The 26,058-nt window shown below is 49.9% G+C and overlaps 8 protein-coding genes across 8 annotated transcripts; 5 read left to right on the top strand and 3 right to left on the bottom strand.

Annotated features, from left to right (window-relative positions):
* Positions 1-261: 261 nt before the first annotated feature.
* Positions 262-3,948, top strand: P174DRAFT_361852 (Anp1-domain-containing protein; the record flags this gene model as incomplete). The annotated part of the gene is made up of 5 exons (XM_024821816.1): positions 262-894; positions 958-1,283; positions 2,349-3,031; positions 3,087-3,406; positions 3,460-3,948. The coding sequence occupies 5 exons, from the start codon at positions 262-264 to the stop codon at positions 3,946-3,948; spliced, it is 2,451 nt and encodes an 816-aa protein (XP_024688015.1).
* Positions 3,949-4,745: 797 nt separating this feature from the next.
* On the top strand, positions 4,746-6,182 carry P174DRAFT_469197 (putative sister chromatid cohesion protein Dcc1; the record flags this gene model as incomplete). The annotated part of the gene is made up of 5 exons (XM_024830570.1): positions 4,746-4,800; positions 4,827-4,863; positions 4,917-5,647; positions 5,708-5,874; positions 5,946-6,182. 5 exons carry the CDS (start codon positions 4,746-4,748, stop codon positions 6,111-6,113), a joined length of 1,158 nt encoding a protein of 385 aa, XP_024688014.1. The 3' UTR covers positions 6,114-6,182.
* On the bottom strand, positions 6,045-7,594 carry P174DRAFT_437875 (uncharacterized protein). Its single transcript, XM_024826407.1, has one exon. The coding sequence runs from the start codon at positions 7,422-7,424 to the stop codon at positions 6,252-6,254; it is 1,173 nt and encodes a 390-aa protein (XP_024688013.1). The 5' UTR covers positions 7,425-7,594; the 3' UTR covers positions 6,045-6,251.
* A 1,767-nt stretch (positions 7,595-9,361) lies between these two features.
* Positions 9,362-11,804, top strand: P174DRAFT_427612 (E3 ubiquitin-protein ligase RNF216; the record flags this gene model as incomplete). The annotated part of the gene is made up of 3 exons (XM_024825452.1): positions 9,362-9,978; positions 10,045-10,313; positions 10,372-11,804. 3 exons carry the CDS (start codon positions 9,362-9,364, stop codon positions 11,802-11,804), a joined length of 2,319 nt encoding a protein of 772 aa, XP_024688012.1.
* Positions 11,805-12,927: 1,123 nt separating this feature from the next.
* Positions 12,928-13,761, bottom strand: P174DRAFT_363553 (putative mitotic spindle checkpoint protein (Mad2B); the record flags this gene model as incomplete). The annotated part of the gene is made up of 1 exon (XM_024821932.1): positions 12,928-13,761. The coding sequence occupies one exon, from the start codon at positions 13,759-13,761 to the stop codon at positions 12,928-12,930; it is 834 nt and encodes a 277-aa protein (XP_024688011.1).
* A 3,486-nt stretch (positions 13,762-17,247) lies between these two features.
* Positions 17,248-20,755, top strand: P174DRAFT_437872 (putative importin beta-5 subunit). The gene is made up of 4 exons (XM_024826406.1): positions 17,248-18,061; positions 18,118-18,204; positions 18,271-18,800; positions 18,853-20,755. Exons 1-4 carry the CDS (start codon positions 17,387-17,389, stop codon positions 20,621-20,623), a joined length of 3,063 nt encoding a protein of 1,020 aa, XP_024688010.1. The 5' UTR covers positions 17,248-17,386; the 3' UTR covers positions 20,624-20,755.
* A 1,741-nt stretch (positions 20,756-22,496) lies between these two features.
* P174DRAFT_509376 (class I SAM-dependent methyltransferase) lies at positions 22,497-24,026 on the top strand (the record flags this gene model as incomplete). The annotated part of the gene is made up of 3 exons (XM_024831547.1): positions 22,497-22,643; positions 23,009-23,725; positions 23,814-24,026. Exons 1-3 carry the CDS (start codon positions 22,605-22,607, stop codon positions 24,024-24,026), a joined length of 969 nt encoding a protein of 322 aa, XP_024688009.1. The 5' UTR covers positions 22,497-22,604.
* A 211-nt stretch (positions 24,027-24,237) lies between these two features.
* Positions 24,238-25,450, bottom strand: P174DRAFT_437870 (phytanoyl-CoA dioxygenase family protein; the record flags this gene model as incomplete). Its single annotated transcript, XM_024826405.1, has 3 exons — positions 25,023-25,450; positions 24,494-24,999; positions 24,238-24,470 (listed from the first exon to the last, which is right to left on the bottom strand). Exons 1-3 carry the CDS (start codon positions 25,187-25,189, stop codon positions 24,241-24,243), a joined length of 903 nt encoding a protein of 300 aa, XP_024688008.1. The 5' UTR covers positions 25,190-25,450.
* Positions 25,451-26,058: the final 608 nt, after the last annotated feature.

The following is a 26,058-nucleotide window of genomic DNA, read 5'->3' as shown; positions in this document are numbered from 1 at the left end:
CTCCCCAAATCGGCCCCATTTTAGCAAAAGTTTATGAAACTCTTTTCATCTGAGGATCGTCTGATATACATAACTCTGAAACAGGGACGCAAGTTCTATCGTTATATCCACCTGTGGTTGCAGCGCCATACTTTCTTCTGTTCCAAACGCAAACTATGTCACGTTGATTTGACGATTTATACACAAGTGTCTACACGTCTACCCCTTAACTACGCTGGCGCTTTGAACCGACAGCTATATACCTAATCTCCCATCTTCATCATGTCGAAGCCACTTCAAGGAACTGCAATCATTACCGGGGGCAATGGGACCCTCGGCTCAGAGATAGCTATCGCTATCGCCAAAACGCAGCCTTTCGTGCACCTGCTGCTTCTTGCGCGCGATATCAGAACCGACAGCGTGAAGGATCTGCTACAGAAGATCCGCCTCGTCGGGCCTAGATCTGTCGAAGTGGCCAAAGTCAACCTGGCCAGTTTCAACTCGGTCGTCAGCTTCTGTCAGAATACTGTGGAGAGGGTCCGAACTAAAGAGATCCCGCCGATAATGCTCCTGGTCAACTCTGCTGCCATGGCATCTTATGTCAGCGATCCAGTCACACCGGACGGATATGATCCGGTCTACCAGGTTAATTGCATTGCACCGTTCCTGTTGACGGTCAGCCTACTTGAAGCTTTCCGAGCCGGTAATGGCACGCCGGACGGGGGTGCCAGAGTCATCAATATTGGATGCTCTGCTATATCCAATGGCTCGTTGAACTATTTCGACGACAGCCCAGACAATGCACCGAAGCCTCCCGGCACTCCTCTGAGTGCAAAGGAAGGGAATGCTCGGTTTGGCAGCAGTAAGCTAATCATGAGTGCCGCCATGTATGCATTACGGCGGAGTCTGGTCCTGGTAAGTTTATTGCTAGCTTTGCGCGTGTGAGTAGCCGAACGATACTGACAATGCAATACGTAGACTGGCAACATGTCACTCAACATATACACTCTGGACCCAGGAGGATTGGAAGGGAATAGCCATCTGACGACAGATGCCCCCTTATCGGTCCGAATGGCACATTCAACCCGGTCTAGCCTCGGGCCATTCCTGAGAGTGTTCTCCAAGAGCGCTATCAACAAGGCCAGTGTTCCAGCCAAGGTCGTTGCGAAAGTCGCATTCCAGAGAGAAACAGTGGAGCTCTGGGGCAGGGAGCGCTATTATATCTTGGACAGCGACTACGAGGCCGGATCCGTCATTTTGGCACTGCGAGACCCGCCCCTAATGGATTCACTGCTAAAGAAAATGTTGCGACAGGTCGAAATTGGTGTCAAGGGAATGGGCTCGCCAGTCTCGAGGATCTCGCGGGTGCACGGCAATTGAAAGAAAAGTTCTTTAATTTGTATTCTCCGAGTTGATTCCTTTTTCTTATTCGTCCTTCTTTTATCTGCTGCAACACATGGCGATCACTGGCATCTGGTTTGGCATGAAGCATTCTTCGGGAGTTTGCCCTTGGGACAGGATAGGTATCTTTTTCAATGCTTTGCGTTATGTACATTATAACTGTAAAATAATTGGAACCTGAGGCTTGGCGATAAGCAATCACCAATGGTATTCTAACTTGCTCACTTCGCTGCGGAAAATAAGTATGTTGCACGGCCGCAAACGTCTTTGACGGTTGTACCTTATGTGTCCGGATGGGGCAACAGTGGCAGTGGACGGATGACATCGAATAATCAAGGCGGCGAAACAATTCGGCTGGACAGGAATACTTGGCCTGTGGTTTGGTTCTTGATCCAACCAGCTTTCCTACAGTACCTTAGTTTCACGCTTGTCTAGCACTCTCATGCACCTAATTAGTCTCCTTTGTTGGATTGATTAATTAATCTGAGGATACTACATTGATTTTGTGTTTTAAGTTAACCGTTCTTATATCGAAGTTGGCCCCTCCGGGACTCCGAAGATCTACATACCGTACGCATCCTCAATTCCACCCCTTCGCAGCCAAATCGCGACTACTTGCGTCTCTCCGCCTTGACACGTAATCGAGGCGGGATTTGAGCCACTGCCGTGCTGGTGTTCGTTTGTCTGCATCTCCAGGATCGAGGAGCCTTCTGGTTCCTGTGACTTCTGGATAATTGATCTGCGCCTACACATGCTGTGATACCCCGAGAAATGAACAGGCATCACGCCTTTTCCAATGGCTACTCTGCCTACCCCCGCGGGCAGAGCAGAGCATTTTCCATCTCTCCTCATCGGTAAGTGGGCTTTGGTTCCGTCATCTACGCGGGATTGCATTTCTGCAGATATATCAGAGTAGCAGACACGATTAGCGTTCTTAATTCGGGCTGATTTCTTGTCTGCATTGCTAGTTTTCAACCACGTCCGCAATCTGCCCTACGACGACGAAGACTGCTCATCCAGCGGCTATGTCTCATCGGTGGCATCTCTCTGCTAATACTCGTCCTCATCTTTCCTTCATGGCGCGCCGCGATTCTTCCCACATTATCGCTTGGACTTATACATTCCAGCGAAGATATACAGCTACAGACTGTCCGATATTATGACCTGTCTAAAGTACAAGGCACGGCGCAAGGATGGGAGAAAGGGGAGCGTGTACTCATGTTGACCCCTCTCCGAGACGCCTCGTCGCATCTGCCAATGTTCTTTTCACACCTCCGAAATCTCACCTACCCTCACAACCTCATTGATCTAGCGTTCCTGGTGTCGGACTCGAAAGATGATACGTTGGGAATGCTGACGCGTATGCTCGAGGAGGTCCAAAACGATACTGATCCCAAGATGACGTTCGGAGAAATTTCGGTCATCCAAAAGGATTTTGGGCAGAAGGTGCAGCAGGATGTGGAAAGTAGACATGGGTTTGCTGCACAGGCGGGACGGAGAAAACTGATGGCCCAGGCGAGGAATTGGCTGCTGAGTGCTACTCTACGTCCGACCCACAGCTGGGTTTACTGGAGAGACGCCGATGTTGAGACTGCTCCTCGCACTATCCTGGAGGACTTGATGCGACATGACAAGGATGTCATTGTACCGAGTAAGTTGTACCGTCTCGATTCCTGCGATTTTCGATCTAATGGGCGTTGCAATAGATGTCTGGCGACCACTCCCCGACTGGTTGGGTGGGGAACAGCCCTATGACTTGAACTCATGGCAAGAGTCGGAGACGGCTTTGGCTCTGGCTGAAACGTTGGACGAGGATGCGGTGATTGTAGAGGGATATGCGGAGTATGCTACTTGGCGGCCTCACCTCGCCTACCTTCGCGACCCTTTTGGAGACCCCGACATGGAGATGGAGCTGGATGGTGTCGGAGGTGTCAGTATCCTAGCCAAGGCAAAAGTGTTTCGCTCTGGAGTTCATTTTCCTGCCTTCAGTTTCGAGAAGCACGCTGAAACTGAAGCGTTCGGGAAAGTAAGTGTCGTCTTGATTCCTTGTGCTGTGCGCAAAATGCTAAATTTCACTAGATGGCTAAGCGCATGGGATTCTCGGTCATCGGTCTTCCTCACTACACGATCTGGCACCTTTACGAACCTAGTGTAGACGACCTTCGACACATGGAAGAAATGGAGCAGGAGCGGAAGGCTAGGGAGAGGGAAGAGAAGGAGCAAGCTGAACGAGCTGAGCGCATGAAGGCCCTCTTCGTAGAACCCGGGCCGCAATGGGATATCGACAAAGCCTTCGTGGAGGATTCAATTCAGATTGAGAAACAGGAGGCCGGCCAGACCAAGGCCGACGGAGTGACAGGGGCAGCAGAGGTTAAAGACGTGCAGGATTCAATTCAGATTGAGAAACAGGAGGCCGGCCAGACCAAGGCCGACGGAGTGACAGGGGCAGCAGAGGTTAAAGACGTGCAGGATTCTGCAAGTCACCCTGTCGCTGCTTCACCAAAGCCAAGTGTCAATGCCGCGCCAGTCGTGCGAGGAAGACCCGGGGAGGCGGAGCGGAGCATCTAAAGGCTTCCGTCGTCAATTTGATCTGTATTGATCTGCGCATCCTGGAGCCAGTCGAGCTGTTCTCCCGCCAAACCCTTTCTTTCCATGATCATCTTCCGGGCCCCCGGCACAGCTTCTCCCGGATCTTATCGTCATCTTCACTGGACACCCTGTTGCCTGCTTTTCCTTGATGATCAGGGGGCCTGTCATATGATACTTCCTGCATACTAACATCATGCGTCCTCATACTTGTTTGAGATGCATCAATCGCTGTACTGGTTACAGTGTGGTTTTCTTCCCTGCCTCCGGCCGGGCTGTTCTGCGGCCGGGCGCTTTTGTAAATCTACATAGACTGTTTTCTTTTTGCTTCATTCAGCCATGTCTTACTCCATCATATAGTCCAAATTTCGCGAGCTGGTGTGATTTCAATTAGTATGTTGGCTGCTTTCGAATACAAGAACAATCAGCGAAGAGAATACACAAATATTGCACATAAATCACTACCTACCACCTAGGAAAATCCGGTGAGCAATAAGAGAGGTACAGGACTTCATATTCCCATACCAAAGATGTTCTGGAATCGTGGATCTGGGTCCCTCATTAAGCAATGGTCTGTGCGCCCATCATTATCGCGGACATGGCGCGTACCGCGTTCAGGAACTTTTTGAATCCTGCTGTACAGCGTACCTCGACAGTTACACCCATGAGAACCACACATTACGGACGCTCTTCAAGTATATCTAACCGACAAGTAACTACCTTATCCGAAGCGACAGGCAGAGCTTCGAAGCGCCAGCGGCAATAAAACACCAACCAGCATGTCTACCCAAGCCGCCCGAAGCATCCTCTTCACACACACATCCCCCAGCAAGGGTTCAGGTTACTCGAGCTACCCTCAGAACTAGCGGAGCTCCTCTCTTCAAAAGAAGCACCAACGTATTTACCCCCATTACTTCATTCGTACGAGGAAATGCCTAACGCGTCACCAGCCTCGAGCTCAAATCCACCTCAACATCACACCTCCCGAACTCAAGCACGGACACCGAGAATCACGATTATGTCAATCTATGCACTCCGAACCAAACATACCGCATCCGTCAAGTCCAGTCCTCGAACTCGATCCATATCCTCCAACCGAGCGATGGCGACGCCCAGCGAGGCGACATCACCATGGTCGGCGCGGACGACGAGATGAACCTCGTGGAGACGGTCACCACAATCGCAAAGTGCGGGTCCACGCTGGAATTGCATACTCCGGCGGCAGGGTTCTCGGCGGTTTCGTTCCTTGAGGGAATGCTGACGGTGTATGATGGGGGTGAAGGGAGTGAAGATGTGGGCTTCGATCTAGAGCCGGCTGAGAAGGAGGGTGTCATACGTCGGGTTTTTGAGGATGTCCCCGTTTCGGGGGCGCAGTGTGAAGCCGGTTGGATTGAGATCTGCGCCTTTGTGCTTAGTCGGGCGGATAAGGGCGAAGTTGCTGCACGTTGTTGTCGGCGGCCTTCTGCGAGAGCGAAGCTGGAGGTGTGGAAGAGGGTTCTTGAAGGCGCGGTGCTGCAGGGTATTCGTCTCGACCAGCAGTTTCTTGTGTCGGATCTGTGGAAGTCGGTGCTGGACGATGGGGCCGAGGAGCCGTTTCCGCGGGCGCTGTTCGAGGCTATCGTTAGGAGAGTTTGCGAAGCAGATGGTCAGGCTCAAGGGCTTGTTGACGGGGACATGAAGTGTGAGTTACTGCCATGAAGACTTGGAAAATGGTCAATGTCTGACGGCGATACTCGCGCAGGGGCTAGCATCGACAAGGCCAGGTGCACACGATGGGTCGGCGAGACGTATCTGGAGGCTATGGCGCCTGCTCAGGGTTCGGCAATTGGGCGAAGCGAGTTCCTCAATGCTTGGAAGGATCATCTTCCTGATTCATGGCGGGATGAAGTGGCATTGTCCAAACTGACGGTATGTGTCCGGTTATAGTCAGCCAATTGTCTTTGTTTTGAAGCTGATTACAGAGTACTGATTTCCTACAGGAGAACTCCTACAGGCATCCAGACCACACAACAATCTACTTCGTCGACAACATCGACAGACATAAGATCAAGAAGAATATCTCGACAGATGCCAATACTGCCGCAGCTGCCAAAAAGTCACGAAACTGGCATGAACTGTTCAGAAACCAAAAAAGACAGAAGAATTGAAGAACAAATTCTATGTTCCATTGACATCTCTCGTGGACTTGTCAGGCTGTATCAGGCTCTATCTCTAGCGGATTCTTCACGAAGAAAACGATGACCACCCGGAACGAAAACATGAAACATGGTAGAAGCCAACATCTTTCAGCACCAGGCATACTTCTCGTTCCAGAGCCATTCGACCTCTTCGCCTAGGCCTTGTGCGGCGCCTGTCCACCTCAAGCTGGCGATGCTGCTTTTCTCTCGGTGAATCAGCTCTGCTGGGGAATCTAGCATGGCAACTGCCTTCTGCAACAGCGGAGTTGGATTCCAACAATCAACCTTTGCCATATCCCATTCGTGAGCCTCGAGTTGAGCCCTCCTCAGGATAGCAGCCATGGCCTTTGCTGTCGCTTCAGTCTCTTCCGGCGTGGTCGGTTCATCATACACCCATCGCAAAATGAACAAAGTGTTGTCCTGGGGTGACTCGCCGAAGTTCCTATTCCATGCACAGTACACTTGTGCCTTGTCCTCACCAGCACCCTTGATTAGCGGCGGGGCTCGGTCGCCATGAAGCTTCTCTGCATAGAACTCTTCCCTCGCCCAGTGCCAAACGAAATGGTCAAAGTCCGGAAGGATTGCTACGTGGGCGACTGGGGTCTTCTCGGAGGCAGCACGCAGGGATTCCCGTTCTTTCTGTAAGACTCGATCGCTACACATGCATTTGCGAACGTCATCGGCAACCAAGGTTCTCGCCTTTGGTAGATTTGCCCGTGAGGACAGGTCATATTCTTCCCTGGAGATAGGTGGAAGAGAGATGTGCGAAGAAGGAAACGGCTTCCACCCAAATTGCGCATAAAAGTTCTTTCCGATATCCGAAAACAACACGCTGAAGAGTGATCTACTTCTGGGCTCGTTTTCCATTTCCCACGTCTCCAGCTTCGTGCACAATTCCTGCATCATTCTCTTGGCGTAACCTTTGCCTCTGTGTTCAGGTCGACAATAGACGCTCCCGACTCCATGGGTAGCAACATCTTCCACCTTGCCGTGGTGAGCCAGCAATGCCTTCTTCTTGTATGTCTCACAAGAACTCAAGATCGTCCGCTGGCCTGCTGGCTCCCTACGGTCAACCAAAAGCCAACAGGTCAAGCCATCCTTAACCAATCGCTGCTGATACAAATGGTTCTCTCTTGCGATGTACGTCTCGACGTCTAGACGGCCCTTCCACGCTGCACTGTTGAGCCTGATGGACTTGATCCGTTCCTCTGGTGTGGCAGGGACCAGAACCAGCTCAGGCGAATCTCCTGGCGGCAACTCCGTGGGGTTAGCGGCAATCATTGTGTCAAAAGGCGATTAATTGAAAACACTCAAGTGTTTTTGAGCCGGTACCGAACAGGAAACTATCAGTTCTTTGAGTAATGACTCATTCAGTCCGTTATCATAAGGCGATGCACTAGTTACTGATAAGATAGACGACCAGACGCGGTTGAAATAGTTTGGAAGACAATGCCAATGAGGGCGAAATCTACGCACCGGGCCGGTCTGGGGGTGATATAATGAGCGGCCATTGTCCTACATTCCCATGGATGTTGTTTCCATTTGTCATGATTCCGATGGCAAGCGATGGCAAGCGATAAGCGCTCTAGTTGGAGGCTGTACCTGCCTGTCCTGGTCATGACGTATGGGGCCCTTAGAGCGGAACGGAGCAAATGCGGAGAGGATTCTCCATAACCCCCTAACTACTCGGACTCCGTAGTATGTACCAGAGTTATTCAGGACAATCAATGTAGACTATGTAGGTTAGGGCACAGGGTAGACCTGGGTCTGATGACCAGCGCTAGTTCGTCTTTGTCCTAGTCACACGCCCTTCATCGTGAAACATGCAGAGCCTATCATCAGGGATCATCCAACTCCTCGTGAAGCAGGAATACCATTCAGGATTCTGCTTGCTGGCATTGTCCAAACTACCAGAGTCCTCAAATGACATAACAATGAAGAAAATGTAATCGAGGACCGAACCCCAAGGGACTCGCAAGGGAGCTGTTAATGACGACACTATTCCTAATCGGACTAGCTTCCCTGGGAGCTCGAACCAAGGTCAAGGCCCCGCTAGCCCTCATTGGGAAAAGCAGATAAGCTCCCGACCAGAAAACGAGTCCAGCTTCGAGCCCTGGAGCCGTTCGATAGATAGATGCTTGTATTGCACAAAGGATGTGAAACTTTTTGACATTTAAGATCCTGATCTCTACCAGAGAAGAGCTTTTTCGTTCATAGTTCCATCATGGCCCGTGTCTCACCCAGGATTAGAACAGCTGACAGGCGGTCTCATACTGCCGTATTGAATCACGTGGAGCAGGCTGTCTTACTTTTGGAGGAGTGGTTGTTCGTGCCTTAAAAGATACACGCCCTGTCTTTGAAGTCTCTTCATATTGACGGCACTGGGCTATTCGCCGTGCTTGAGTTATTCAGAGGATCTTCATGGGGCCTTGTACGTGATGCAGCAGTCAAGTCCATTCCTCCTCGAGCCTTCGCCCAACCAGCGAGATTGTTTGGCCCAGGCTTGATCAGATCCTCAGTATCGAATCGAAGCGCTTCATTCGATGTTAGAGGGCAGACAGCAGAATTCCAGCTTAAGGAAATTTGGCAACAAGCAGTACGCATCAGCTTGAGGAATATTGAGTCTTCGTCTTGATGTTAAATGATGATGGTCTCTTGAACCTGAAGTTCTAACACAGTAGGTGCTGACTTTCCTTGGAGCCTCAGGCTTATCATCTCTCCAGTATCTCCATTGATAGAAGTCCAATTGCTCTATTGTTCCTTTTTGGACATTTGGCATCTTCTCTCCTATCTCCTTAGTCTTTCGTATAGATCACTGTTATTGTCATTCAAGAATGAATAATAATTAGTTTGCAGGACCGCCCGGTTTCGCGGAGGTCGATGTATTCACTTCGGCGTCCTGATTTCTTACCAGCCTCCATCATTGGCCTCATAAAACTTGGGAAACCCAGCTCACATCTGTTGTTGAAGTCTTTCTTCCAGCCTTCAGACCAGCCCCGATCTTTATTGGAGAACTCCTGGTGTTCATGCCCTCCTCTCTCTCCATCTCTCTCCGTACCCTCGCTTCGACAGAACTTCTCTACCTTCCTTCCACACTTTCACATTTCTGTCTAAGCACAATCTGCACGTACTTGCAAAGTAGAAAACTTTTTCTTATCTATCTTCTAGCTGTACTGTTTAAACTTCGATTGCTCCTTGCCTCTTTTCGTTGAGCCAAGATGGCCCAGGTCTCCATAGTTGCCGCAGAGGCTGAAGACAAATATGCCCTCGACCATGACATCCAAAGCGAATCAGGCTTGGAAGATCTTGCCAACGATTCCTCCTGGGACTCCGATGTACAAAACTACGACTGGGACTCTGACCGGTCAGACGTGGACGCCACTCCTGCTAGACCTGCGAAAAGGATAGCTGTCAATCGTGATAAGAACGCCAATTTCATTGACTTGACTGAGGAGCCATCCCTTTCAGTAGGAGGTACTATGTCAACTCCAACAATAGCTGCGCCTGTCTCACTCATGGCGGCCGCTCTCTGTCAATACTCTCATGATACAGCCGCATTGTCGGTACAGGTTATGGAACTTTTTCCAGATATCTGCCACGAATATCTGAAAGGACTTCTATCTCGCTATGCGGGCAACATATCTCACACTGAAGCGAATGTGGCCTCTGAAAAATTGATGGCCACCAAGGAGATGGTGGTCGAGGAAATCTTGGCCAACCCGTCATATCCCAAGAAACAGCTGAAGAGAAAGAGAGAAGAGACCAAAGACGATGCCGAAAATAAGAAATGGACATCTATAAACCACGACGGGGAGCTTTGGTATCAGGAAGCCGCGTAAGTATTCATCTGTGCCGTCTTCGACGTATGAGACTTGTTCCAAAGCTTACAACGCTGCTCTAGGACGTACCTACTCGGAGACATGTTCCCCTTTGTACCAGATTCTTACATCCGCCAGATACTCAGGGAGAAGAAGAATCTGTTTTCAGCTTGCCAAGCTCTGTCAACTGCAGAACATGCGCCTGCACCTACTCGGCGGCCTTACGACAAATTGAAACGGGCAAGAGTCCGCAGACATAGGGATATACGCTTGGACATATACAATCATCCGGCCTATGGAGAGTTGCAGATGGAAGTGAAAGATGCCAAGCTAAAGCTTGCCAGGGATGCTGGTAAGCTTTTCTGTCAATGTCAGCATGAGATTCGCTTGTTGCTGACCAGTGCATACAGAGCTCGTTCACGATCAGAAAAGGCAAGAAGAGGCCGAGAGAAGGAACCAAGAGCAGCACGCCCGAGCCGGAACTCTAGTAGAGTGCCAATGCTGCTATTCTGATGTTCCTCCAAACAGAGCCATAACATGCGAAGGAGAGAATGTTCATTTCTTCTGCTTCTCCTGTATCCGCAAGTCTGCAGAGACACAGATTGGCCTCATGAAGTACCAGCTTCAATGCTTTGACACTAGCGGTTGTCAGGCTGGCTTTCCCCGCTCCGAGATAAAGGAGGTGCTTGGATCTTCGATGATGGCAAAATTGGATGCTCTCCAACAGCAAGACGAGATCTCTCGTGCCAGCATTGAAGGGCTGGAAAGCTGCCCATTCTGCGAATTCAAGGCCATCTGCCCTCCAGTCGATGAAGACCGGGAGTTCCGTTGCTGCAACCCATCCTGTGAGGTGGTCAGCTGCCGGTTATGCAAGGATGTCACTCATGTACCCAAAACGTGCGAAGAAGCGAAAAAAGACAGGGGCGTTTCTGAGCGCCACCTGGTCGAAGAAGCCATGAGTGAGGCTCTGATTCGCAATTGCCCTCGATGCAAAGTCAAAATCGTCAAGGAGTTCGGTTGCAACAAAATGACATGTCCGAGTTGCAGGTGCTGCATGTGTTATTTGTGTAAGAAAGACATTACCCGCGAACAATATGCTCATTTCGGCTATGGTCCCAACGCCTGTACCGTCGAAGATGATCCCATGCGTGACCAGAAAGAGGTCGAACAAGCACAGAAGAAGACAATCGAGGAGATTCGGGCAGAGAATCCCGGCCTCAACAGTGAGGAACTCCAGGTGAAACTTCCGGAGGCGAATAACACAAATCAGAGAAGGGATCGGGCGAGGGCTCCTTTCCACTTTCATCGAGAACCGGCCTTTAATGTTATTATGCAAGCTCAGCGCCAAGCTCGGCTCGAAGCAAATCAACAGCGTGCACTGGAGCGAGAGCGACGGAATCCCTTCGCGCAGGCCATCGACGAATTCCAGGGATTCTTGGATGCTATACAATTTCCTGCGTTTGGATATCACGACATGCCGAATGCGATCAACAATCCCCTTCCGGTCGGCCAACCCCATCACCTTAACGCTCCCGTTGAGCATCGTGCTCCTGCAGGAGCAGGTTTGGCAGCCATCATACCCGGCTCTGGACAACCGGCGGGAACCGGTCTGCGCAATGATCCTTTCCTCGTCGACGACCCCGTGCGGATGAATCAGAATCAGAATCAGCCCGCTGGATACGCCCCCTATGATCACTACTTTCCAGCTCCGATGCCTGCGCCTGCTCAGCGAGGCATCATGCCTCCTGCTCCGCATCACCTGAACGCAGATCCGTACGGCAACCAGTACATTGGACAGCAGCCACTACCTGCTTACAGAAACGACTTCTACCCTTTTTTCTGAGCATGCCACCACCTCCAAGGAGTCTCTTCCCTCGGAAAAAGTTGACCTAGTCGCGGTTTTCTCAAGAAAAATCCAAATTCAACAAAACGATCCAGAGACTCCCTGTCGACGGACGACAAGCGCCTACGCGTTTACGGCTCAACTCCCCACTGGTTTTTGTGTGGCTCCTGCCTTCCTGTTTTAGAATTCGTACGTTTCATTTCCTACGCAGCTTGTGATTTTCAAATCGACTCGCCTTAAAAAACTGTTCTATACCCCCTATGTACTTGCCTATCCGTCTACTTTCTCCAGCTACACAGTGTTTTCCCTGGTCTTTTTAAGTTTTTAGCTACTACCTCCAAGCGCAGCGATCTGATTAATATTCCTGGCTCATACTGCTTTGTTCCCCCAGTCGATGGAAACCAGCGTATTAGGTTGAAATGTCAAATAATGATGAAAATCTTTACCACTTTATGTACTCAGTTGTGTAGAGTCAAACAGTAGTATCAGTGCCCCATGTCAGGTAACTACGGCGGATAACTTTGTACCCGAAGACTGGGTAGACTGACACGTATCCGTACACCTGCACTTGGTTGACGGTATATCGTGGCGGCGTTGCTATCGACTTTTTACTATTTTCCATGATATTTGTATTGGCTAGGATCATCTGATAACGCAACTCCACGCAAGAGATGAGAGAAGTACAGAAAGAAAATGGTATGGAAGGTCGAGACAATGATAGAAAGGAAAAATAAAAACGTGATCAAAGAGGGAAAATGATCTGAGAAAAAGAGAGTCAAAAGACAGCGAGAGACAAGCGAAAAAACGAGGAAAAATAATGAGAAATGGGAGAGCACAGTAAAGAAATGAGAGATTTGAGCTGTTCTATGTAAATGCCATGCGAGTCCCAGAAATCGTCCGCGCCCCATTTATGTATTTGCGCCACTCTTTTCAGACGACAGATATTTGCCCTCATCCATCATGTATGTTCGATCATCGGTCACGCTAATTCAAGAATGAAATGAAAAGGAAAGAGACAAGAAAAGGATCACAGATGGAGAACAGTAAGCGCAAGGGGAAGGAATGAGACACAGAACCCTAAGTAGACAGACCGATTAAAGCATCAAGAGACAGGCAATGCAATTCATGGCGGATGTTCGGAATCCACTGGTTCATTAAACTTCTGTCGCGCCTCTTCCACCCATAGTTCCAACCGAAGCTCGCCAGCTTCTACGCGTCGTACGGGTACCGTTTTGGCCCGACCATTCGACACTTTGGGGGGAGGTTGATGCAGGTCGCCGTTTTTCGATTTGGAAACGGAGTAGGGAGCAGTACACGACCTCAGGTGAATCTTCCCGGGTTCGGCAACAATCCAGGTCTGTTCTTCCTTTGTGGTGCCAGCCGGAGGTAATGCATCCTCCCGAACTTCGATACAGACGGTAAAGCTGAACTCGTCATCTCGAGGCAACGGGGTCAGCCGGGCGCAAGCAGAGGCCAGTCTTGCGAGGCAAGCACGGAACTGCGCTTCAAGGTCCACAGTTGTAGGAGCGGGACCCCGATCGGGAACGGGGACACCTGGCTTGGATGAATCTTCTTTTCTGTCTTCAAAAGTTGTATTGACATCTCCGGCAGAAACACGGGGGAACCCCGACAGATCAAAGGCATATCGTTCGAGGGGCTGATTTGTGCGGAGAGATGAAATGATGATACTGACAGCGGTGATAGTGCCTTTCAAAATCTCCGTCCCGACCGCAATTGACGCATCATTGATGTAGTCACACACCTTTGGGTGACGAGATTGTCGCACTGGGTAGTTGTAGGCCCGGACCGGTAAAAATGTTGCTCGTGGATAGACCGACCGAAGAAAGAGGATTTGGTGAATTGACACGGTGAGAAAGTTTGTGAAGGATGCCGCCAACGCAGATTGATTGTTTGGCATCGACATGGGCACTGTGACCGGAGCGGAGAAGGTGGTCATGGTGGTGGTCGCAGTACTGCTCTCACTGGCTATCGGCATTGCCGTCGAAAGCTCTGGTATCGTCGTTTCCACGGGAAAGATGAAGTTGACGGTATCTCGATTCTGAGTGTTGTTCCACCCTGAAGCTAATCATCGCTCTGCCTTGTGTTCAGACAATGTGTCAATCACTATTTCTCTGGCCAAATCATGGGAAATGACGTGTAGATCTGCCGAGTTCGAGTTGTCGCGACAAAGGACGGGCGGGGATGATGTGATATCGAGCAGGAAAGAAACGCAAACAGAACTGAGATATGAACACAGAAAAAGCAAGACCGTCTATAATAGAATACAAATTTTTTTGAGAGAAGACAAAGGAGAAGAGAATCAACGTGTTGTATGATGTTGAAAGCGTTGAGGAGGGGATGGCGGCGGGGGGAGGAGGGGCTTGGTGGTGGTTGGTGGTTAGGTTAAGTCTGAAGGTAAAGATTGGGAAGCAGAGAACGTGGATGACTGAGAAGGAGCAGGTGAGGAGTCAAGAAAATGAACATGAGTAAGTAGTAAATAACTGTAATGAAAAGAAGAGGTCCTTTTTAGCCTGTATTTTAGTGGGCAGAAAGATATGGATGACATGGAGGGGAGGGGCGGGAATAGTACGGAACCTGAACAAGGTGCAGAGTACGAATAGGTATTTCATGGGGGTCATTGATACTTACATACAGACAACAAATTTCGAAGACAAGGGACATGCAAAGAAAGCTCAAAACATTGGCATGTACTGTACTAATGGACTCGTCGATATCGTAATATAGTCGAATGGAAAGGGTCGAAAGATATCAATCAAATAGAAAATGATTATGACCACACAAGGGTGAAAATAAGGAGATCAAAGAGATATAAGTAGTGGTTCGATGACAACGAGAGTACTCAAAAAGGCGTTTCTGTCTTGTTTCGCTTCGTTTTTAAGGTACGGGAATGCCTCTTTTTGTAATTCCTGGTTTTTTTGCTGTTGTTTCCAGGTTCAGTTTACCCTGTACCCCCACTAGTTCGCGTTTGCTGAAAAACTTCAAAGATACTTGGAAAGGAGTATTATGCACAGATTGAATGTTGGCTTTCTAGAAAGGGCAAACAAGGGGTCCTCTTGTACCCGTTTGAACGTGGATAGATCCGTTAAGTGGATGACTTAAGAGAGACCCTTTGTGCGATGGAGGTGAGAGGGAGGGAGAGTATGAGGGCTGCTGCTCACAGGGATGTATCGGAATTAAATCAATCTGAGCGGCTCAGGCCCAATATTAATGCAAGCTTAAATGCGCCACACAAGCGAGAGTGGTAAAAGAAGAAGGCGAGGCGAGAAATCAAGTCAACAGAAAAGAAGGAAAAAAGTGGTAGGCAAACATTCTGGAGGGGAAAAGGCGCGGAAGGTCAACTACCCCAAGCCATCACGTGGTTGCGTCATGGGTGTGGGTGCCTTGCAGAACAGCTTGAACAGGAGTCTCAACTCCGTACTCCGTACTCTGTACGCACTTGACTATGGGCAGAAAGTAACGGAGGACATATGACTCGAGCTGACAGAAGAAAGTGAGTGTTGCTCCTGACCCAAATCTCAGTCCCAAGGAAAGGTCGACAGGAGAACCATTCCGTTCATATGGTCAACAATTGACCTATCTTATCTTCAAGCGAGATGATTATATTATTACATATTATACATTAGCACTTGTATATTGAGGTCAGCATTGAAGACAATATCCATGATCCGTCCAGTGCTGCTCTCGAAGTCCTCATCTCGAAAACTCTTTCGTTCTCCACCAGAATCAAGTATCGGGTGGCTCAACCGCTTAACACGCTCTGGTTGGTACACAGTATGGCCTCCATGGCGACTGATGGCCGATCATCTCTGTTAAAGCAAAGCGAAAAGACCAGGGCATTAGTAATCCCGCAGCAGTAACATCACGAGATTCAAAAGTTGGAATGACAGGAGAGGAACAAGGACTTTTGAAATGAGATGTCATCACTGCTTCCTAGGCGCGGTTGATATTCAACTGCATCCTACTGTTCAGACTGCTCATCGCTGTATACGAAGATCGAATTCTCCGAGCTGCTCTATTTGAGGTTCACAAGAGCAAGTCCACCGACAGGGGTCCTCTGGGTTCTAGCATGTCATCAGTATCCTCCTACGTCATGGCATGTATGTATGATGTTGCTTAAATTCTTTAGTCCTCTTTTCTTTGGCCCGTCAGCCTCTGATCCTAGCACCGTGGCGGCGACGGATGAAAAAGTACTAATGGCTAATCTTTTCCGCGTCATTTAGGTGTTCTTTGCCTGGCTAAGGATGGATACCTACTACGTATCTGCTCGGGTAAGATTGGGCATTGATCTATGGCGATCTGTGCAGTAAAGGTACGTACCTGGCTACTCACCTTACTGTAAGATCAGTATTTGTACTGTTGTACATTACGCTTTGCTACCTCCGGCTGTCTATTCTATCTTCAAAAAATGTGCTGTCCTGTACATTTGATGATTTCTATGCTTTAAGCTTATTTACTTTATTCTCCATCTCCTGTGTCCTGACTCCTGAGTACTCTCTGTTACGGCTTCATCTGCCTTTTGCCGCCTCTTTGGTGCCCTGACAGCTGTGTAAGAAGTGCGATTGTCTCCACATAGGACAATTCACCATTCCTACGGCAGTAGATAATTTAACTGGATCAATTTGCCAAGAGCTCCACTAATGATCAGCGTCTCTGTTTCCAGGGCTCTCTGTCTTGTGCTGATAATATCATCATTTCATTTTTGGTTTCTGATATTTCCATTGCAGTATCTTCAATAATATCTTCTTCATCAAGTTCCACAGCACTCTTCTGTCAACGTGTATCCCAGTACACAAGAAAATCTGCATGATAATCCCTGTCACACGCCTGCTAACTCCTATCGATAAGTTACTACTCCGTGTAAGTGTTTTAGTTTCTAAGTAATGACCTCCTCCGTTGAAATATTTGTGTTGGCATATTGCTACTGGGACAACAGTAAGTATGGAGTTAAGATACATAGCGCTTAGCGGGACAAGGAAATAAGGCAACTAGTACGAGTATCTAGTAACTCGTCGGTCCACAGTAGATCCTTCTCCACAATAGATTACAGGTAATAGAATGAAATGGCAAGGGTGGATTTCTCTACTTCGACTGTTGCACTGCAGCAGTGACAAAGGAGACCATTCTTAAAGAATATACAGAGTAGGCGCTTTATATTATACCAAGGACAAGATCCTTAAAGACTACTTTCTACCCGAAAGAGAGAACAACAGACTGTGATGTCGGGGATTGGGAGTAGCCATTGTCTATCTCCATTGTGCATTACAGTGGTGTATACAGCCGTCGAAATTTCAATAATTTGCAATTACCATAATAGTCGTTATAATGATTGACTTACTCACCGCCTCCCCTTTTGCGTTGTGTGCTTCCACCGTCTTCTGCCCCTCCTACGCGACAGAAATGATAATCATTCGCGTCGTATCAACTAATATCTTCAACTGCAGGTCAATTGCAGGCGCCATTGAACAGCAGGCGTTTCCTCTGTAGGTAGCTGCTCTGGGGCCTTAGCTACAACTGTGGATTCTCTTCCGGCAGCCTGCACTACCCCTCAAATCCCATCCGTCATGGAGCAACAGCTCTTGACACTACTTGCAGACACACAGTCGCCAGCGGCCGACACAAGAAAGGCCGCTGAGCTTCAGCTTCTTCGCCTCTATTCCAATGAACAGTTCCCCCTCTCTCTCGCCGCCATAGCCTCTCACGACTCCGTTCCTACCAACCTTCGCCAGTCCTCCCTGTCCGTCCTGCGTACCTTCATAACGGCCGCTTGGTCGCCGAATCTAGACGAATTCAAGGGTCAGGTTCTGATCAATGACACCAACAAGGCTCAGCTCCGACGTATTCTGTTGGAGCTGGCCACCACTGCGGATGTGCAAGAGCGGAAGGTCAAATCGTCTGCCAGCTATGCGGTCAGCAAGATTGCCAGCGCCGATTTCCCTGATGAATGGCCAGAGCTTCTCCCGTCGCTGCTTCAGGTCATCAACGATGCTAATAGCAGTGCGGGTGCATTGCACGGCGCGTTGAAAGTTCTGTTGGACCTTGTCGACACCGGTTTCAGTGAGGAGCAGTTCTTTGGTGTTGCCCGCGACCTCGTTACCACTCTCTTCAACATTGCGACTAGTGAGTCAAGAAAGCCGATGCTGAGAGCATTGGCCGTTGCCGTTTTTCGCTCTTGCTTCGATACCCTGGAGATGGTGCTTGAGCAGCACAAGGTGGCAGTCAAACATTTTATGGATGAGGTGCTGAGCGGCTGGTCCCCATTCTTCATTGAGACTCTGAAGGCCCCTTGCCACAGGCCCCCAGTGAGCAAGAGGAGTCCAAAGAGGGAGAAGTCCCTTCTCAATGGAGGGGTATAATTGGCTTGAAATTGCAGGTGGTCAAGGTAGGCTGTCTCAATAACTTAGAGACATCTCCAACTGGTACTGACGACATAATTCTTCGCTGTTAGACGCTTATGAAGATTAGAATGGTCTTTCCCGGCCTCATGACAGCTCAAAGCCCGGTCTACTTCTCGACTGTCTGGACAGAGCTTTCCAACATTCAGTCTGCTTACCACGAGTTCTATATTCATGACGAACGACAGGGCCGCTTAGAAGATGTTGACGGACTCCCTTACACGCTGGACTTCCTTGTGCTGGAAGAGCTTGATCTGATTCAAGCCCTTCTAAAGGCACCACCAGTCAAAGCTGAACTCCAGCAGCAGTTGCAGAACGCTGGTCAGGCTGCAGCAACTGCCAGTTGGCTTCCAGAGATCTTGAAGCTGGCCAGTTCATACGCCCAGATTACGACTGAAGAAGAAGGCTTGTGGGACATTGATGTGAATCTCTTTCTATCGGAAGAGACCTCTGTCACTGCCAATTACACCCCCCGAACCTGCAGTGGAGACTTGGTCATTAAACTGGGAGAATGGCTCAAGGTCACGACTGTTGAGGGTCTCCTCGCCTACATGAACAATCTTTTTGCCGACTCAACATCGACGTATGTATTCCAGTTACTACTAAGCTTGAAATCGCTAACATAGTTCTGGCAGATGGAAATCTCGCGAATCAGCTTTGTTCATTCTCAACCAGTTACTGCGAGACTTCAATGAAGTCTCACAGCAGGTATCTTCCGAGTTGGCGAGTGGCTTCCACAATTTCGTTACGTTCGCTATCCAGCAAGAAGAGGAATTTCTGCGAGCTCGTGGTTACCTTGTGGCAGGTGTCTTGGCTCAAGTTGCGAGCGACGCATTCCAGCCTACCGCCGTCTCCTACTTTGAAGCGACCCTCAAGGCGATCGCTGAAGACCCCTCGGAAGTGGTCAAGGTATCCTGCATTCGGGCCCTCCAGGATCTTATGGCTTCTCTTCCTGCAAGCACTACAGTTCCACTTCAGGTTCCCGTTATCAACGCCCTGTCGGAGTTCATCGCCGCGCACGACCTTCAGGAGCCATCTGAGAGCGACGACCTCAAGGTCACTTTAGCGGAGACGATCCGCGATACTATCATGGTTAATCCAAGTGTGGTCTTGTCATCTGTTGCCATTGATGTCCTGTTCAATATAGCCAGCAATGGGGCTACGAATTTCCAGCTGACAATGATCGTTACCGAGGCGTTCGAGGATATCGTACAGTCTATCTCCGAACAGGGTGCTGATGCTTTCATTCGTCTCTGTGAAAAAGTGCTCCCCTCGCTCATGGGCGCGGTTGATGTGGGCAACCTCACTCAGGAGAATGCTCTCACAAACTTTGCGGCTGATCTCCTGCGCGCCTTGACGGAAGGAGCCCTCCAGCCTTTACCTGCCGGATTTGTAGAGACTGTCATGCCCAAGCTTAACAGGTTGCTGTTGGACTCTTACGATGCTGAGCTAATTCGCCCTGCCACGGAAGCGGTTCGGCACATTCTTTCACATGACTTTGATCAGTTCGTGGCCTGGCGCGATCCCCAGACTGGCAAGGAAGCGGTTGAAATTGCGCTGATAATCATTGATCGGTTGCTGGGCCCGTCGGTCGACGATAACGCCGCAACTGAGGTGGGACAGCTGGCAGCCGAGCTGGTCGAAAGAGCTGGAGCCGAGAGACTTGGCCCTTATCTGCCACAGTTGCTCCGCGCTGTAGCTCAGCGTCTTGCCACAGCTCAACAAGCGCAGTTTATTCAGAGTTTGATCCTTGTCTTCGCCCGACTGACTCTAATAAACGCTCGTGAGGTGGTTGACTTCCTGGCGCAAGTCGACATTAATGGTCAGAGCGGACTGCCAATTGTTTTGAGCAAATGGCTCGAGAACTCGGTCAACTTCGCTGGATACGACGAGATTAAGCAGAACATCATTGCTCTGGCTACACTGTACAACCTCGAGGACCCCTGCCTGGCTCAAGTGCAAGTCAAAGGTGACCTCATCATTCAGGACACGGGTCGCATCAAGACTCGGTCGCAGACCCGCAACAACCCAGACCGCTACACGACGGTGTCGGCTCCGTTGAAAATTATCAAAGTGCTCGTCGAGGAGCTGGCCGCTGCATCCGGCAGCAAGGAGATTGATGCAGCTACCGCGGCCGCTCTAGAGGAAGAGGATAGCGACGACGATGGTGAATGGGAAGACATTCCCAGCAATACGCTGGATCTCAGCCTGGGTGTCACCAAGCAAGAGCTCATGGCCTTTGGCGAAGGTGGCTCTGAAGGAGTGTTTGGTGTGCGCAAGCGGGATGACGAGACTCAGGCATTCTTGCTGGACTTCTTCCACAATGCGTCCACTAAGCCCGGGTTCGAGCAACTGTTCGCCGCGCTAACTCCCGACGAACAGGAGAAGCTCCGCAGCTTGGGCTGATCGGATGTCTTCCCTTTTACCTTGTCTATTTCTTTATTCCCACATAATACGGTCAAGATTCTCGAGGACTACTTGACCAGACTTGACGACGTTATGTATGTAGCTGCTACTGAATAGACCCGTAGCACGGCCAAAAAGCGCCGGCTCTCGTCCGGTTATTATAAATCCATTGCAACACATGTATGCATTTAATACCCATGTGGCACTCGCACTTTGCGTTCCAGGAGGAGTTTTTGTTCCTTCTGGACGTAGGGCGCCGAGATGCATGGCGTACAAGCAGCGAGGGGACCAGTAGCCGGGCAGTGGTACTGTATGGCTGCTGAGTGCTGGCAGCACAACGGGCAAGAAGTAGTATGCACTCGGCATCTGCATGCAAGTACTTTTGCTGTTTCTGTTTTGTTTTGTTTTAGTTTGGCTTGGCGCAGGATTAATATACTTTGCATTCTCAGCGCCGCTGGGAGAACCTGAGAATGGGGTTAGGAAGAGACGGGGCTGCAGTGACGCTCCTTTGAATCGTTATAGCCATGGAGAGGGCCGATGGGAACCGCACTAGGTACATCGGGAACGAATCTACCGATATGTCTCCAAATATCTGTGATCAGGATATCTGCCATACCAAGAAAGCACACACTTGCTCGTTATGTCCTTCTAGAAGGCTGCCAGGCTACACAGCACAAAGCTTCCGTGCTGGCTGTTGATCAGGATACGCAGGAGTGCCTCATAGTCTAGTCTAATTTTCACTTAGCCTTGTTGATGTTTCTGGAGATAGCACTGGTGGAAGTGTGCTGCCCGTGTCGCTCACATCCAAAATTCATCCGCCCCGTGAAAAGTGTATCAGCGAGGGGTAGTCCGTATTTGATGTGAGTTACCAAGCTGCCGGTGCCATAACATAGACTAGATCATATCTAGATGGTAGATAAATACTCTCTGCTGAGGCAACCCACTTGACGAATGACCCATCATACGGAGTACTCAACTGTAAGACTGTAACTCTGAAGGCGACCCGACAAGATGGCTGATCGCCTTCCAGTGAGGGAATTTGATTGGATATTTCGGCCCAGATCGGCTCCAGCCGTGCGGGGCTTTGAGTTTGGTTGCGGATTTGGGATTTGGAACGGGACAGTGCGCTTACTGCCTGATTACCAGGTAGTATCTAGTAGGTTTCGGCCATGTGTTCTGTATTTTGTGTTCACTGTTCTCAAAGATGAAGAGAGACTACATTAGGATGATTGCATTAAGCTAACCTTGATGTTGGGGAGGTGGTACAACAGTCAATGACTCAGATCTCAGAAAAAATAGATTAGACCCAAGGGTACTGCGTAAGAGGGCACATGTGTACTCTGTACTCCGTCAGTAAGCTACGCCATGACCAACATTTGGCTTCTGCAGAATGGGTTTAAGCCTGATTAGGCGACTAGGCCAGACTCGTCAAAAACATCCATCCATACAGAGCGCAGTGCCCGTTCCCAGAACCACAGCGCTGGCTCTCCGGAGAGTCTAACGGACGCATAACAGTCCCAATAGCACACCGCCCGAATCACAATTGGAAACCCATCGTCCTCTTCCCCGGGCCTGGAACCCCCTGCAGCATTTTCCTTTTGGCGACATCGCTTAGTCTTGGACTAAGGTACCTATCTACATATTGAATTTAAACCATATTAATATTACTGGGCTTGTTTGGTTATGGTTTGTGGTTTGCTGTCGTTACTGTGTTTTCATAGGTCCTGCTGCTTTCTCCTTCCAGGATCGCCCTCGATGAGGAGCTCCATCCAGTCTGGCGGATGTCACCTCACTCTGTGCTCCGTAATTATTATTGCTACTATCTCGATTGATCATTATTTGAATTGGCCTCCATATTTAACCGGGGCTGTGTCCACCATCTACTGAAGTCTAGCATCCATTCTCATCTGGTTCTCCTTTTCCGTTCTCATAATTTCCTTCCTTTCATACTTGAGGAAGCTTCGTCATAATTATCGTAGAGATGTCGCGTCCGAATCTAGATGAGCATATCCTGGTCGATGTAAGCTACCACTCTCCTTGATCTCATGTGCCTGTCTTTACTTGGGTTCTCGCCTACCCCGTTGCTTGTTTTGTTTTCCCTGGAAGAAGACATTTGCCTATATTTTGCGGCCAACGGGCTGTTGTATGCAATGTACCATGGCTGTCGACTCTTTTGTCGGCAATAGCCTGCATTTCTTTCCACTGCAAGGGAATTCATAATGACGACGAATTTTGCGTCTAACTGTGGATTTGTCCTATTTTATTTTTCTATCATTCTGCTGCTGTTCATGTTACGACCATTGTATCAATTACCCCTCATCCGTCACGGATATCCCCTCTTCAACTCCCCAAACTTACGAGCTGAAACTAACCACTCATCCCCAGACGAGCGATGAAGACTCGCTATGTGACGCTCAATCCATCATTGACTCCAATTTCAGCCTAACCTCCACAACCCGTGACTACCTCTACGAGAATGGCCGCCGATACCACGCCTACCGACTGGGTCACTACCCAATGCCCAACGACGAGGAAGAACAAGATCGGCTAGCCTTCATGCACCATCTCTTCAAACTGCTCGTAGGAGGTGATCTCTACCGTGCCCCGATCCTCAATGACGGGCCACCGAAACGCATCCTCGACGTAGGCACAGGGACAGGCATCTGGGCGCTGGAGATGGCCGATGACTTCCCCGACGCAGAGATCGTGGGGACGGATCTAAGTCCCATCCAGCCGAACTGGGCACCGCCCAACTGTACATTCAATGTCGACGACGCCGAGAGCGATTGGACGTTCACGCCTGCCGAGGCGTTCGATTACATCCATGCTCGGAGTCTGGGCGGGGGCATTGGCGATTGGAACCGGTTCCTGCGCCAGGCGTATAGGCATACGAAGCCTGGGGGGTGGGTCGAGATCCAGGAGTATGAGACCTGGATCCGCTCGGATGATGGGACGATTCAGCGCGCGCCTATGCTGCTGGACTGGCAGCAGAAGATTGATGCGGCGAGTACGCGATTTGGCAGGCCGATGAACGTTGCGTCGAGTTTGGCAGGGTGGATGCAGGAAGTGGGGTTTGTGAATGTCACGGATGATTCTTATAAGGTATTTCTATCTTTCTCACTCTCTCTCGATGTGGCTAAGAGGTTGCTAACGACTGGCTGTAGTGCCCAGTTGGCTCATGGCCCAAGAGCCCCGGTTGAAAGAGATAGGGAGAGTGGGCAAGATCACACTGTACGAGGCCGTAGAGCCGTATACATTAGCGCTGTTTACTCGCGTGCTCGGCTGGAGTGGCGAAGATGCGCAAGAATACGTGGATAAAGTACGCGCGGACCTGCTGCGCCCCGATATACATGTCTACGTTGTGTACCATTACGTGTATGGACGACGACCGGCGAACAGTTGATGACGGTCTTATGATGATTACGAATAATTACGGCTCCATTGTATATAGTCCGAGAAAAAGTTCTGTTCCTATATCCGGACGTCATGGTCTGTTCATTGGCTTGTTAAAAGATACGATACGCCTCGGTGTCATTATCAGATGCACGAGTACTTGATTCCAGAAACGCTCCTATGACTTTATCTGGTTTCAAATGTAGCTGAATCGACAGACGACTTTAGCCCTGTAGAGAATATCCGACGCCCTCGCCCGTCCCGAGCGCTATCAAGTTCGCCCTCATCTTCTCCGCTCGCTCGCCAATATCAAACGCAGCATCCTCCTGGTGCACCCACGAACCAACACCGTGCTGCAGCACCGCAGTAGCCCGAACCTTCTCATCCGCGTCGGACCCTGACGCCGACACCTTCAACCCAATGCTTCCATGCAGCGTCAACCTAGTTTCCTCGACTCCCTGGGGCTTTGCCTTGTACACCCCCGATGGAGAATATTACTATCATAGAACACCGCATCCCCCGGCCGAAGCTCCACCACCAACTGACCCGGCAGTTCAGGCTCATATGGCCCAGCACTACGCTCCGTCTCCGTGCGTACCCGCCGATGCGACCCCGGGACCACAATCAGCGAGGAATCCGGACACAGTGCCAGATTATACTGCGCATGCGACTGCCGGCCCTGCGGGCTCTTGGCCTGCAGCAACCGTATCTCCTCCTCTGGCGATACGGTCTCAGGAATATCATCGCGGTGCCAGCGGAGCTCGAAATCCTTCGTTTCCGGCGCGACAAGCAGATTGAATAGTTCCATCACCAGTGGCTCGGTAGCGTCGATCGATGACCCTGTGCCCTTGACTCCGAGCAGCTCCTCCGCGACCGCTAGGACCTTCCCGGAGAAATAGAACCGAGCGAATTCCGTGCGGCCGGGCATCTGTGGGTGCAGGAGGTGCTGGACGCCCCAGATACCGCCTTCGGAGGCGGGGGTGCTGTTTTGGGCCAGGGCGGGAACTGCTTGGGGACGGTGCGGAAGTGAGGCCATTGGCCGTTGCGGGCGAGGGTTGTTGCTTTTGTAGCGATGGCGCGGAAGTGCTCGACTTCTTCGGCGGTGAGGAGCGAGGGGATGACGACGAAGCCATCCCGTTGGAGTGCGTCGAGGTAAGAGGTTGAGCCCGTCATTGTGGTAGATGGTTTTCCTGTCAATGGTGGCCCTGTACCGAATAAAGAATCTGGATGGAGTAGTTGATGTTTAGCTGTCGGGTGGGGTAGGTTGAGCAATCAGCTTATATGTGTTGTTGGAGGCTGCGTGTGCAGACTCATGGTATGATTTCCATTATCAAACAATGTAGTATATCAAATACTACCTTGTTGAGTCCCATGCCACCCTACATGCTAATCTTTTGTGATCTTTACTTGTCCATAACATTGTGTGGAGTCGACTCATGATAACAATCATACAATTGCTCTGAAAATAATAATAAGCATCAGCCCCGCGGCAGAAACAAAGCGGGGTTCTATGGTTACATTGGTATGACTAAAGCATGAACTGTGAAGTAAAGAAGTATCCGATAGAGAATATCAACGGCCGTGGAGTAATACGATCTACCAGACTATCTGCCTCTCAGTCAGGATTGAGCCGAAAGATTTCACCATCGAAATTTGCTGCGTAAAATACATTGATGATCATCATTTAGCTGGCTCAACTCCACTTCCCAGCATCCGATGGATAGTGGTGATGATGATCAGCAGGAGCGAGGACCGTCATAGGAGTTATATTTAGATCAGTCTAAAAAGTCGCCGGAGTTTTTTTTACAACACATATCAGACAGGACGAAGCAATCGCAATCTGTCGGGCTTGTTCCTCATCTGTCCTTCTACCTTTCCGTTGTACATCTTCCTATTTTTTCTACGGTAATAATGCGAAATGGGGTGCAAGAATGGAATACCCTGGTACTGTTGTTGGAGTCAGCCAAGGTAAATTACTAGCAGCAACCCCCCATGGTCCCAGTTATACAGCTGTGCTCCATATTAAGGCACCTACTGCTGTA

The sequence above is a fragment of the Aspergillus novofumigatus genome, assembly GCF_002847465.1.
Source record: "Aspergillus novofumigatus IBT 16806 chromosome Unknown P174scaffold_1, whole genome shotgun sequence".
Lineage (NCBI taxonomy): Eukaryota > Fungi > Ascomycota > Eurotiomycetes > Eurotiales > Aspergillaceae > Aspergillus > Aspergillus novofumigatus.
This window is presented reverse-complemented; position numbering and strand designations above follow the sequence as displayed.

Excerpts from the sequence above, each read along its gene's own strand:
- P174DRAFT_437875 (XM_024826407.1), bottom strand. The coding sequence starts at position 7,424 with ATGATTGCCGCTAACCCCACGGAGTTGCCGCCAGGAGATTCGCCTGAG.
- P174DRAFT_437872 (XM_024826406.1), top strand. The coding sequence starts at position 17,387 with ATGGAGCAACAGCTCTTGACACTACTTGCAGACACACAGTCGCCAGCG. Across the intron at positions 18,062-18,117 it reads TCAAACATTTTATGGATGAG|GCCCCCAGTGAGCAAGAGGA; the intron begins GTGCTGAGCGGC and ends CCCTTGCCACAG. Across the intron at positions 18,205-18,270 it reads TGAAATTGCAGGTGGTCAAG|ACGCTTATGAAGATTAGAAT; the intron begins GTAGGCTGTCTC and ends CTTCGCTGTTAG.